The sequence below is a fragment of the Sarcophilus harrisii genome, chromosome 5, assembly GCF_902635505.1.
Source record: "Sarcophilus harrisii chromosome 5, mSarHar1.11, whole genome shotgun sequence".
NCBI classification, from domain to species: domain Eukaryota; kingdom Metazoa; phylum Chordata; class Mammalia; order Dasyuromorphia; family Dasyuridae; genus Sarcophilus; species Sarcophilus harrisii.
In genome coordinates, this window is record NC_045430.1 from 46,831,162 (window position 1) to 46,844,603 (window position 13,442).

General features: G+C 34.1%; 2 protein-coding genes across 2 annotated transcripts in view; one reads left to right on the forward strand and one right to left on the reverse strand.

Annotated features, from left to right (window-relative positions):
- Nucleotides 1-1,869, reverse strand: part of METTL25 (methyltransferase like 25) — a 160,923-nt gene extending 159,054 nt beyond the window's left edge. Inside the window, exon 1 of the mRNA XM_003770965.4 lies at nt 1,576-1,869. Coding sequence (XP_003771013.1) covers nt 1,576-1,840 — 265 coding nt within the window. The 5' untranslated portion in view covers nt 1,841-1,869. The remainder of the gene's footprint in view (nt 1-1,575) is intronic.
- Nucleotides 1,870-1,978: 109 nt separating this feature from the next.
- CCDC59 (coiled-coil domain containing 59) lies at nt 1,979-11,316 on the forward strand. The gene is made up of 4 exons (XM_003770964.4): nt 1,979-2,170; nt 5,632-5,851; nt 7,987-8,086; nt 10,964-11,316. The coding sequence occupies exons 1-4, from the start codon at nt 2,020-2,022 to the stop codon at nt 11,123-11,125; spliced, it is 633 nt and encodes a 210-aa protein (XP_003771012.1). The 5' UTR covers nt 1,979-2,019; the 3' UTR covers nt 11,126-11,316.
- The last annotated feature ends 2,126 nt before the right edge of the window (nt 11,317-13,442 follow it).

Here is a 13,442-nt window from a genome sequence, read left to right on the forward strand (position 1 = left end):
CTAATGCAGAGCTTCTTAAACTTTTTCCATTTGCAAGAAATTTTTCACCCAAGAAATTTTTATGTGATCCTGGGTCACATAATCATTTCTTATTGATCCTATAGATAGCCTGCTTTGTTTGAATGACATCTCCCCCATTAGATGGTAAACTCCTTTAAAACAATAACTACCTTTCCTCTCTCTTTGTATCACCAGCCTGGCACATAGTAGGCACTTAATAATGCAGAATGACTGCCTGAGGGTCCTTTTCATTATTTTTTTCATTATTTCCTTTATTTAGACTGAACATATATATATAAAGCTGGAAACATCTCCAAGACTATCTATTTTGATGAGGAAACCTAGGTCCACGGCCATTCAAATAACTTACCCAAAATTACACAACTACCAAGTGTTTGATATGGGAATGAAAATTAACTCATCTGATTCCAGAACCTATGTTCTTTCCATTATTACCAGTGCCCCAAAAGAGTGCTCAGCATCTAGTAAGTAGTAAATCAGCTTGTTTTTTTTTTAATTGAGTTTGCATGTCTGAGGTTCCACTTCACCTCTCTCAAACTGGCTAAGATCACAGGAAAAAGATAATGATAACTGTTGGAGGTAATGTGGGAAAACAGAGACACTAATGTATAGTTGGTGGAGTTCTGAAATGATCCAGCCGTTCTGGAGGGCAATCTGGAACTGTGCCCAAAGGACTATAAAAATGTGAACCCTTTGGTAAAAAGGTAAAAAGGTAAAAAGTACCCTCTGATCCAGCAATCTCAATTTCTGAGTCTGTATCCCTTAAAAGAGGAAAAGGGATCCACATGTGCAAAAATATTTAGCAACCCTTTTTGTAAAGTCAAGGAACTAGAAATTCAAGTGCAGATCCATCAATTGGGGAAAGGCTGAATAAGTTAGGGCATTCCATATAATGCAATATTATTGTTCTATAAGAAATGATGAGTAGGCTGATTTCAGAAAATCCTGGCAAGACTCATATGAACTGATGATGCTGAGTGAAGTGAGCAGAATCAAGAGAACACTGTACACAGAACAACAAGATTACATGATGAATTGTGATGGTCTTGGCTCTTCTCAACAATGAGGTGATTTAAAGGAATTCCAATAGAATGGGGAAGGAAAATGCTATTGGCATCCAGAGGGAGAACTATGGAGACTGCATGTATCAAAGAGTATTTCCCCCTTTTTTTTTTTTCTTTCTCCTTTTTTTTCCCCTTTTGGTCTGATTTTTCTTGCACAACATGGCAAATATGGAAATAAGTTTAAAAGAATTGCACACACACACACACACACAAAGAATTACACACGTTTGACCCGTATCAGATTGCTGTCTTGGGAAAGAAGGGAGAAAAATTTGGAACACAAAGTCTTACAAAGGCAGAAGTTATAAAACTATTTTACATGTTTTGCGAACATAAAATACTATTGAAAAATTTTAAAAATAAATAAAATGAGTTGCATGCTGAGATTTTCCTAAGCTACTGGGGCGAGGGGATTCGAACCTTCAACTTGGAGTTGACACAGCGTTCTTTCCATTACGTCACGCTTTCCACCACTAGGCAGCGCGCTTACCTGAGCTTTCTCCGGCTCCCTCCAAGAGGCGCTCCGCACAGTGCGCAGGCGCGGCTTCAGCAGGGCGTTCCCGGGATCTCAGAGCTTCCATTACCTTGTCGGGGGACCCTTCCACGAAGCGCTCCCACAAGGACCCCGTGTAAAAGTCCACCGTGTGCGCGTTGGCGATGGGCAAGGCTTTGCGAAGAAACCGCAGCAGCTCCCGCAACTTGCCGCGCAGCACGTCCAGTTCTTCGGACTCCGGCAGCGGATTGGAGGTTGCCATGACACTCTCTTTCCCAGGCTGCAGGTGGCGCCCCGGCGGCTGCGGGGTTCGGGTCGGCGGGAGGCGGAGCACAGACCTAATGAGTGGCGCGCCGAGTCCGACTTACGTCCAGTTCGATTGCTTCTTCCTGATGACGCACTTGGCTCCGCGACGCCGCCTGGGCCCAGAAGAGCCGGAACATGGCCTCGGCGAAGCCCGGTGAAGCGCCGCGTACTGGAAGAACCCCGGCGCAGGGCGGGCCGGCTGGACGCCTCGGATTCAAGAAGAAGCGGCAGCAACAGCAGCGGGCATGGAGGGCACGGAATGTTTTCTCCGGAAGCATCCGCGAAGGTGAGTAACATCCGCGGGCTTTAAGGCCTCGAAGAGTCCGAATGTGGGCGGGAGGGGCCGGACCCGGGCCTTGGTAACCCCCGCGGTCATTTACTTGGGCCCCTGATCTTTAGGACCCACGCAGGGTTAGCCTTGGAGTCAGGCACGGACTCCTGCTCAAGCCCCGCCTTGGACCCCTGCCGGCTTTGGCGCCCCGCGCTTCGCACCGGACCTAGTACTTGTGGTTCATTTTTCAGTGTGTCCGACTCTTGGTGACCCCATTTGGGGTTTACTTTGCAACGAGGAGGGCCTTGCTAGTTCCCTTTTCAGCTCATTTTACAGAAACCGACGCAGACAGCTGAGTGACTTGCTCGCGTCGTATCGCTAGCAAGTTTTTTTTTTTTTAGCAAGTTGCATTTGTATTTGAACTCGGATCTTCCTAAGTACAGGCCTAGCGCCCTAACTACTGCCCCGCTTACACGTCCCGTTGGGAAATAGTAGGCACTTAATAAGTATTTATTTTCAAGTTAGTGGCAAAGTATTATAGAACCAGTGATTTTGTGATTTTTGCTATTCCACAGTTGCGAACTGCGTCTTTAATGAATTGAAATTGTTATTGTGATAGGATCAGGGTTCTTTCTGGACAAGATAGTTTTCCAAAATAACCAACTATTCAGAAGGCTAATTTAGAATTTAAATATCTAAAAGAGCATTACAATTATCCAGGGCTTGCAAAGTATTATAGAACCAGTGATTTTGTGATTTTTGCTATTCCACAGTTGCGGACTGCGTCTTTAATGAATTGAAATTGTTATTGTGATAGGATCAGGGTTCTTTCTGGACAAGATAGTTTTCCAAAATAACCAACTATTCAGAATGCTAATTTAGAATTTAAATATCTAAAAGAGCATTACAATTATCCAGGGCTTGCAAAGTATTATAGAACCAGTAATTTTTTGATTTTTGCTATTCCACAGTTGCGGACTGCGTCTTTAATGAATTGAAATTGTTATTGTGATAGGATCAGGGTTCTTTCTGGACAAGATAGTTTTCCAAAATAACCAACTACTCAGAATGCTAATTTAGAATTTAAGTATCTAAAAGAGCATTACAATTATCCAGGGCTTGCAAAGTATTATAGAACCAGTGATTTTGTGATTTTTGCTATTTCACAGTAGCGAACTGCGTCTTCAATGAATTGTTATTGTGATAGGATCAGGGTTCTTTCTGGACAAGATAGTTTTCCAAAATAACCAACTATTCAGAATGCTAATTTAGAATTTAAATATCTAAAAGAGCATTACAATTATCCAGGGCTTGCAAAGTATTATAGAACGAGTAATTTTTTGATTTTTGCTATTCCACAGTTGCGGACTGCGTCTTTAATGAATTGAAATTGTTATTGTGATAGGATCAGGGTTCTTTCTGGACAAGATAGTTTTCCAAAATAACCAACTATTCAGAATGCTAATTTAGAATTTAAATATCTAAAAGAGAATTACAATTATCCAGGGCTTGCAAAGTATTATAGAACCAGTGATTTTGTGATTTTTGCTATTCCACAGTTGCGGACTGCGTCTTTAATGAATTGAAATTGTTATTGTGATAGGATCAGGGTTCTTTCTGGACAAGATACCGTTTTCCAAAATAACCAACTACTCAGAATGCTAATTTAGAATTTAAGTATCTAAAAGAGCATTACAATTATCCAGGGCTTGCTTTGGAAGTGAAATGAACATTGAGGTGAACATGAATCTTGTAGATTCAAAATTCATGAAAACCTGGCGAGGATTTGAATTTTCACAGTATTGTAACCACCTTGAGTTGAGTATGGAGAGATGATTGTTAAAGTGCTCCAAGTCAGTTCTGTTCTTTAGGTCTTATTTCTTTGAAGGTTGTGAGAGTGGAGTCCTCTATCCTGGAAGTACTATTTCCATTTGTCTGTTGGAATGATTTTTTTAAATTAATTTTACTACTAATTTATGAAATAAAATAAGTATTTCAATACCATAACAGAATAAAAAAGAGATGTTTGTCCTTGAAACTGCAAAACTTATGTACAACCTGCTATTTCTTTCAAATATGTAATAAAGTCATTATGTAAATTTAAAAAAATAAATGTTTATTTATTGTTCTTTCACTTAACCTGTCTGTAATCTCAGGTGTTTCTCACTAAGACAAGAAAATGCAAAAAAGGTTCAGAAATGCTTTAGTGGAGGGAGTTTCCTTGTAGTAGTAAAACCACAGACCCTATTCCTAGGAAATGGTATTTAGTTTAGCACAGTGTCCTGCACATAGTAGGTGCTTTTAAAATGCTCCTCCTTTCCTACCTGTTCCATTGAAGTAATATTTGTAAAGGGATTAGTATAATGCCTGGCACTTAATTGGTGCTAGATAAATGTTTATCTTTCCCTATAACTTTACTTCTTTTCTAACACCCAAACATCACTTGGGTATAGACTAAATTTGAAGAGGCATCAATCCTAATGTCCTAAATTTCAAGTGTATCAAAGTGGTAATGTGAAAATTATTAGCATTACCAATGATAAAAGCTGGATTATTAAAGTTTCAATCAAGTATCCAAATTGATTACAAACGTATTAGGTTTCTTCTGACTTTGTGGACAGTTCACAGATATAAAATATTCTCTATCTCTTTGTATTGTTAGTTTTATCTACAAAGTATTGCATGGATATCTCATGGAGGAGATGTTTTATATTACATATGGCCCTGGTGTATTTATCATAATTATGAAAGTAGAAATCATGATGAATAGAAATATTTTTCCCCCCTAAGAAATATTTCTTATTTCTTAGGGGGGAAAAAATATTTAGGACATTGAGTTCAAGGTCCACCTACTCCTGACACCTGGTTTTGTGACCCTGGGCAGGTTATTCATTTCCTTGTCCTCTGCATGTCAAACTGGTGGGATTTAATTGGGCTGGATATCAGGAAAACTTGACTTCACATTCAGCCTCTTAACACTCATGATCTATGTGACCCTGGGCAGGTCCACAGTTTCTTCTTTAAAATGAGGGAATTGGTCTAGCTATTTTGTAAATTCTCTTAGCTCCAATCAACCTAATATCCAAGGACTCATTTAAGATCTCTGGATTTTATTTTGATTTCCTAACAGTAAAATATATAATTTTGTAATGTAAAATTAAACATTGTCTCATTTCCTTACTTCTTAAATTCCTTAGATGCAGATGTATAGAATAAGGCTAGCCTAATTTCTCCTTTTTATGACAAATAAGAAAATAGTCAACTAATTAAAGAATATGACATCCTTGTTTTTTATTGTGCTTCTCTAAAGTTGAAACTATATAAAACTTATGCTTTGTGATGACTGGTTATAAAAGTTATAAACATAACTTGATAATTTTTTATTTGATTTAAATATTACATTCATAGAAGAGTAAAATGTCTTTTTCCCCCCTTTCTTTTCACTAACTTATTACTTTTATGGTTTTTCAATGTAGGACAAGGGTTTGCATTTCAGAGAAAGCAAAAAATTCAGCAAGAGTACAAGAAATTGCTGAAGAAAGAAAAAAAGGCACAAATTTCTCAAGAGTCTCAGTTTACAGAAAGATATCCAGAGCATTTAAAACATCTGTATTTAGCTGAAGAAGAAATGCTCATGAGACGACATAAAAAGGAAGAACAACATTTGCCAGAAGAAGAATGTAGCACAACAGTGAAGTATGTTTTTTTTTTTTTTCTCTCGTTTAAATCCTGCAAATTAAACCCATACTTTGTTGGTTATTTTGACAAAAAGATCTTGTGAAAACTTATGAAGGAATTACATTTTTCTGAGTTTTAAAAATTTGTGTAATTAAATGAAAATGTACTTTTAGCACATTTGAATGAATTAGAAGATAGGATGACTTAGAGGAAAGAGCATTGGACTGGGGAAAAAAATTAGTTTTGGATCTTAACCATTAATGATATACTCTGATGACTTGAGAAAGTAGTATTGACGGTTCAGAGACCTGGATTCTTCATATGTAAAATGATAAAATAAAGCTAAATCGCCTAAGTTTTCCTCACAGCTTAAAATTCTATCTCTCTAAATTTCATGCTATAAGTGAAAAGAACTGAGCAAAAAAACTGCATAACCCCATTTTTGAGATTAAATTTTTTTTTCTTTTCTCATTTACTTCAACTACTACTATTTTTTTTTTCAACTGATACAGATCTTCCCTCTTTTCTGACTATAAAACTGCTATCTGGTGAGAAGTGCTAAGGTATAGAGAAATGGGAAAGAACAACATTCTTTGGATGGTATTACAGGTAGAGTTGACTAGTTTAAAATATAAAGCATAATATGATGAGTACCCAAAAGAGGTAAAAATTACCTGATTTTAGAAATAGGAGAAGTCATTTCTGGCTAGCAGGAAGAAATAATATCATTGAGGTGGGATCATTTGAATTCTACCTTTATGGTTGCTCAGAATTTCAGTAGGTAGGATAGATGAGGGGAGAGAGGAAAAATATTTCAGATGAATGGAACAGCCTTGTATTTGGCTATTGTGTAGACCTGAGTGAATCATTGATAATCTACACAATCAAAGTGAGTAATTTATGTGATATAGCCACTAGAGAACCTAATAATTCAGGGCTTTTTCCAAAAGTAAAGTGATAGCCCTGCTGTTCTTTCTCCATTGATGTTACCACATCTTGAGAGTGGTGTTCTGTCTGAACGACACATTTTGGAAGTCGTTGATAAGCTATAGGGTAGAAAGCATTGTAACCAGCATAATGAAGGGTGAAAGGTTCATGGCAAGAATCAAGTGAAGGAATTATGTTTTTCCTGGAGAAGAAAAGACTGAATATAGAAACATATTCTGTGGTTAAAGTAGAAATCATCAATACAAATCCTGATCATTTGGAGCTGTCTCATTTTTTATTTTGCTTTAGGAAACAGAATTACAGTGAACAGGTTAATGTTTAATATATATCTATATATTAAAATAACTCATAATCCATTTAAGGAGACCAGATTTACATAGTATTATACAAGAACTAAATGGTTTGATACAAATAGGAATCCAAGAAAGGAAGAGATCAGTGATAGTTGGTGTAGTCACAGAAGTCTGATAAAGTAGAATGAACTTTTGGTAGTCCTAAGTTCCAGTATAAAGTACTTATGATTGGTCTCTCTGACAGTATCTTTCTTCTGGCATCAATATCATTCTCCATTAAATCATTCTTAAAAAGACATCCTAATAACACTTACTGAATTTATAGTCTTCAGCCTGTAACATCTCTTCATGTAATGTCGTGACATACTTACAATCTATTTTGTAGTGTAATACTATTTCTTGTGATGTCTAATATTTAGAACTGTCCTTGAGAATCATAAAATGTCTTTTTAAAAATCTTTAATAATACTTTTCATTTTCAAAATACATGTAAAAATAGTTTTCAACATAAACCCTTGCAAAACCTCATGTTTCAAATTTTTCTCCCTATTCTCCTCCCTTAGACAGCAAGTAATCCAACATAGGTTAAACATGTGCAATTCTTTTAAAGGTATTTCCACATTTAACATGCTGCGCAAGGAAAAAAAAAAATCAGGTCATAAAGTGGGGGAGGGGAGGAGCAAGCAAACAACAAAAAAAGGTGAAAATACTATGTTGTGATCCACATCCTTTCTGGATGCAGGTGGCTCTCTCCATTACAAGTTATTGTGTCTTTAAATAATTTTCTATAATCACAAAGTTAGATGAAATGAGACACTTAAAAATTTATATTGTGACAGTTTTTAATTTATTGCTAATTTTAATGAATATCAGTGATTGCTTTGGCCTTCATAACTTTTTTGTTTTTTATAGCCCTATTGCCACTCCAAAAAGAAATAAGAAAAAAACATCAAACCAAAAGGCAAAAGAAGAATATGAACGGGTACAAGCTAAGCGTGCTGCTAAGAAACAGGTAAACCCTTTTTTTTTAAAACAAGTTTTTTTTTCTCCTTAAAATCATGTGTCATAACATGTAGTTAAACATTTTCACAAAGTTAAAGTATGACGACCTTTTATTTAAAGTATTATTTTATTTATATGATTATTTACAATGCATTTTACAATTCTTTTCATTTAAGAAATAAATTAAGAGAATAAAAGTTTGTAGCCTGTCAGACCCTTTGAGCCATTAATCCATTAATCTAGAGAACTTCTATGATCACTTGTGATAATTGATGAGAAACCAAATTCAGGAGTCTTTGATGCAGTCATTTTCATTGTACATTACAAAAGCATTATGATTTGAGAGTGTAAAATATTTAAAATAATTGTTTATTCAAATTATGGCCTTTTAAGAAGAGTGTATTTCTAACTGATCAAGAAAGGGCATAAACTAAAATTAAAAGCACAGAAGCATGACTTTGTTAATGTCACTAGGTGTCCTTATTTTGGATACTTCAGAATTGCTGATATCATGCCACTCAAAAAGTATTACAACCTCCATCCAAGCATTTGCAAATATGATAATGAATATTGTTACCAAAAATAATGTGTTCTGTAGGTTAACTCCTCTAAGTCTCACTTTCTGCATCTAAAATGAGGTAGTGGAAATAATGTTTGCTAACATTTCTTCATTTATAGCATTCTATAATTTAGTTTTACTTTGGTTTTGTAACTTATAATCCTTTTAAACTTTTTATCATCATGCCAATAAGGACCAATAATTTACACAATTAAAAATTTGTATTTGATAAAATGACTATTTTTCCTAATCGATAATCTGATGACTAAATGAGGTGAAATAGTATTTTTTTTTTGGAGCTATTAAAACTTATATAATTGGTTACATTCTGTTTTTTTCCTAACCATGTGATGTTAATCATATTCTGAAATAGGATACCAGATCAAGTAAACAAATGTTCCACTATAAAAAATTTTCTATTCTTTTTTCATTTTGCTATTCTGGAACTAAAAGCTTTTCTATTAATAAATGTTGACCTAGTTGCTTGGAATTCAGTGTATCAAAGTGGTAATATGAAAATTATTATTATTACCAATGATAAAAACTGGATTATTAAAATTTCAATCAAGTATCCAAATTGATTACAAACGTATTAGTTTTTTTCTGACTTTGTGGACAGTTCACAGATATAAAATATTCTCTCTTTGTATTGTTAGTTTTATCTGCAAAGTATTGCATGGATATCTCATGGAAGAGATGTTTTGTATTACATATGGCCCTCGTGTATTTATCATAATTATGAAAGTAGAAATCATAATGAATAGAAATATTTTTTCCCCTAAGAAGATAGTTGTGTTAGAGTTATAAGACTTGTGAAAAAAAAAATTATGATCTATTCTATATTAAAATCTCAGCATAATGTGATTCTTTAAAGAAATTTTGCTTTTGCATAAGATGCACTACAAATAAATATAAGGTATATTTAAGGAATTTATATCTTTTGTCTGACCATGGAAGTTATCAAATAACCTTCATAAATACCTTAGGTATTTATTAGGTATATTATCAAGTACGAGTTAAAGGCATTTATTAAAGCACTCATGTGCTGTTTTAAGCCTAGCAATGCTAATGGAAAAAGTGAAATAGTTGGTGTTGTTCAGGTGTTTACACACTAATTAAATAAGATAATACATTAAAGTCCAGCAACAGGGTAAACGAAAAGAATCATAAGGAGGTAGTTAGGGATAGCACAACCTCCAGAGCCAAGTCAGATAACGGTGCCAGAGTCCTGCATAGAGGAAAAGCAGGAGGGAAGACGTGATTATCTTGCATCCCACATAGAGGAATAGAGAATTGATGAGCCACATCTCATCCAAGCAAAGGTAAAAATCAGGCCACCAAGAGGGCTTCTAGGAAGCCAGGAGCCTGGGAAGAGGGTTTTATCTTTAAAATTTCTTATCTCAGGAAATCAGAATAACTTAAATTGACATTAAGAAATACTTAAAAGCCACATTTATATGTCTTTTTTTTTCCTTACATCATCTTACAAGTAACAGAATTTGTTTTAGGGTTTCAGCATAGGTAGATTGTTTCTGCTTATACAGGTTTCGGTCTCTCTGTAACTTTATAAATAAAATAAATGGTCTTTGAGAATTTCTTTAACCAAAAAATTCATCACACTTCAGTCCAACTTAGTGATAAGTTAAGCAGATTCTCCGACAACAGACATGGAGTCTGTCAGTGAAAGCTTTTCCAGTATGGTATGTTTTGTTATAGTTTGTGTTCCTTTGACTCAGCCTTCAAGAACCTCAGGATCTAGTAAATGGAGGACTTCCTAGGACAATTAAGTGAACTCTAAGGTTCTTGCCAATAGAATCTTAAAATAGTCTATTCTTCCAGGATGGTAATACAGAGAGCATAGTAATTAAGAAATAATGATAATAGCTCAAACATATCTGTGGCATATGTTGGAAAGATATTTACCATATTTTACATATAGTAAAAGTAAAAAAAAAAGTACAAGGTCACATTGGCACCAAGAGATACCTCAGACTTTTAACCTTAGTTTTCCAAACTAAAGTCTAGTATTCATTGCACTAAACAGCACTGACTAGGAAGAAATGACATCCTCTAGAATTAAGATGAATAAAGCATCTCATCTTCCAGAATCTCTAAATTCATTCATAAATATAGAGATCAGTTATTTTTTGAAAAATGCTTACATTTTACTCTCTGGCATTCCAATCATGAAATCTGATTTTTAAAAAACAACCAAAATATAAATCATATTCTCGATGAGAACTGTTAAGATCTTTTATGGTAGTTCTTAAAAAATTCCAAACTATCCATATATGTGCTACTAATGATTAAGACATTTGTTAATTTCAGGAGTTTGAGAAAAGAAAACAAGAAAGAGAAGAAGCACAGCAACGCTACAAAAAAAAGAAAATGGAAGCATATAAAATACTGAGCAAAAAGACTAAGAAAGGCCAACCAAATCTGAACTTACAAATGGAGTATCTTCTAAAGAAAATACAAGAGAGAACATAAAACATATATTTTGTCTTTTGATGCATATTAAAATATATTTTTATATTGTTTCTGGATTCTTTTGAATCTACTTATTTGCTATTTGCAATTTTGTGCTCATTGTACAACAGACCAAATCAGGCACATTGGAGATGTGCTTTATTTTGCAGAGAACATTTAAAAAGTACTATAAATAAAGGTTTTTTTTTTTTTTAATTAATGTTTACTTCTTACAGAAGATTGATCTACTGATTTAAAATATTTTGTTGAGATGAATGGCTTAAGCTATATTTTTTTTTCCCTAATTGAGGACTTCATGGTTTTTTAATTTAAAGTTTTTTATTTTCAAAATATATATATGGATAATTTTTCACATACACCTTCAAAATCCTGTATTCTGATTTTTTTCCCCTCCTTTCCATCCTCCCCCAGTCAGCAAGTGATCCAATGTATGTTAAACATATGCAGTTCCTCTATACATGTCATGCTATACAAGAAAAATCGGATCAAAAGGGGAAAAAAAATGAGAAAGAAAACGAAGCGCAAGGAAACAACAAAAAAGAGTGAAAATACTACATTGTAGTCCATATTCAGTTCCTGCTTTCTTCATGACAAGACCATTAGAACTGATCTGAATCACCTCATTGCTGATGAGAGCAATGCCCATTAGAATTAATCATCATACAATCTTCCAGTTGCTGTGTATAATGATTTCCTGGTTCTGCTCATTTCACTTAGCATCAATTCCAGGTCTCTCTGAAATCATCCTGCTGATCATTTCTTATAGAACAATAATATTCCATAATATTCATATACCATAACTTGCTTAGTTGTTCTCCAACTGATAGGCATCCATTTAATTTCCAATTCCTTGCTGCTACCCAAAAGAGCTGCCACAAACATTTTTGCACATTTGGATCTCTTTCCCTCCATTATGATCTCTTTTGTATACAAGTCCAGTAGAAACTGCTGGATCAGAGTGTGCATAGTTTGATAGCTTTTGGGGCATAGTTCCAAATTGCACTATGGAATGGTTGAATCACTTCACAACTCCATCAACAATATATTGGTGTCCCAGTTTTCACACATCACCTCTACCATTCATAATTATCTTTTCCTATCATTTTAGCTAATCTGAGAGGTGTGCAGTGGTACCTCAGAATTGTCTTTACATTTCTCTAATAATGACTTAGAGCACCTTTTCATATGACTAGAAAGGGTTTTAATTTCTTCATCTAAAAACTTCCTATTCATATCCTTTGACCATTTATCTTAATTTATGACTTTAATGGACAAAACTAAATTGTTTTATTAAAAAAGCAATTTTTGGGCATTTCTAATGTTTAGTAAGCTGTAATTTTGTTCTCTTCAATATTAAAAACTTGTTTTTATGATAGCATATATTTGAATTTAACAATATATGCAAAGGAAAATATTAATTTCATTCATTCTATCTTTTTTCACTTTCTGTTGAAGGCTATTGATGCTATCTATATTTAGATCTAAATCCCTCTACTAAAATGTTGCATTTTGTATACTTAACAGCATCCACAGTAGTATTTGAAGTAGTTTTAGCATCTCACATACTTTCTACCATGAAAAAGTATTTAAACTCTAATTTTAAATTTTATTTTTCTTATTATTGAATATTATTAAATATTTTAAATTATTAAATAGGCAGCTGAATTGAACTAAAGCAACTTAATGTGACAAGTTTCTAAGTAGGGTAAATAGTACATAAAATGTAATAAATATTTTAAGTGATTAAAAAAAAAAGAAATAGTTGCAATCAGAAGTTACAATTTGGCATCTAGTTAATTTTATACAAGGTGATTCTTGTTAAGACTTTATAGGTGATAATTCCTGCTCTTGGGAAAACTTTACATCCATTAAATTCCTTTATGGACAAAAACACATCCCTTCTTTCTCATCCTTCCCTTCATCATATTGTGTATCCCCTCTTTCAGGCCCCTGTAGCCTTTTTCCCCAGGCACTTTTGAATAGCTTTATTTTTTTTAGAGTTGCTAGGATACCCTTCATTTCAGTGCCACAATACTCTAGAGAAAATTTGATGCTTAGTTTGCAAAGATTCTACCTGGTTGTATTTTTTTAGAAAATGTTTTCTTTTTAAAAGATTAGCCTATAATTGAAATTAAATTCAACATTATTCTTTAATATTTTTCAAAATTCTAAATTTTTGTGTCCATATTGCCAGTGGAAATTTTACGATGCTAAAAGCTGCATATAAACTACTTTTTTACAGTTTATTTTTATTAAGTGTATTTCTGCATTTTATGTATATTTATTTGCATGCATAATTAATTGTTTAATCAGATTG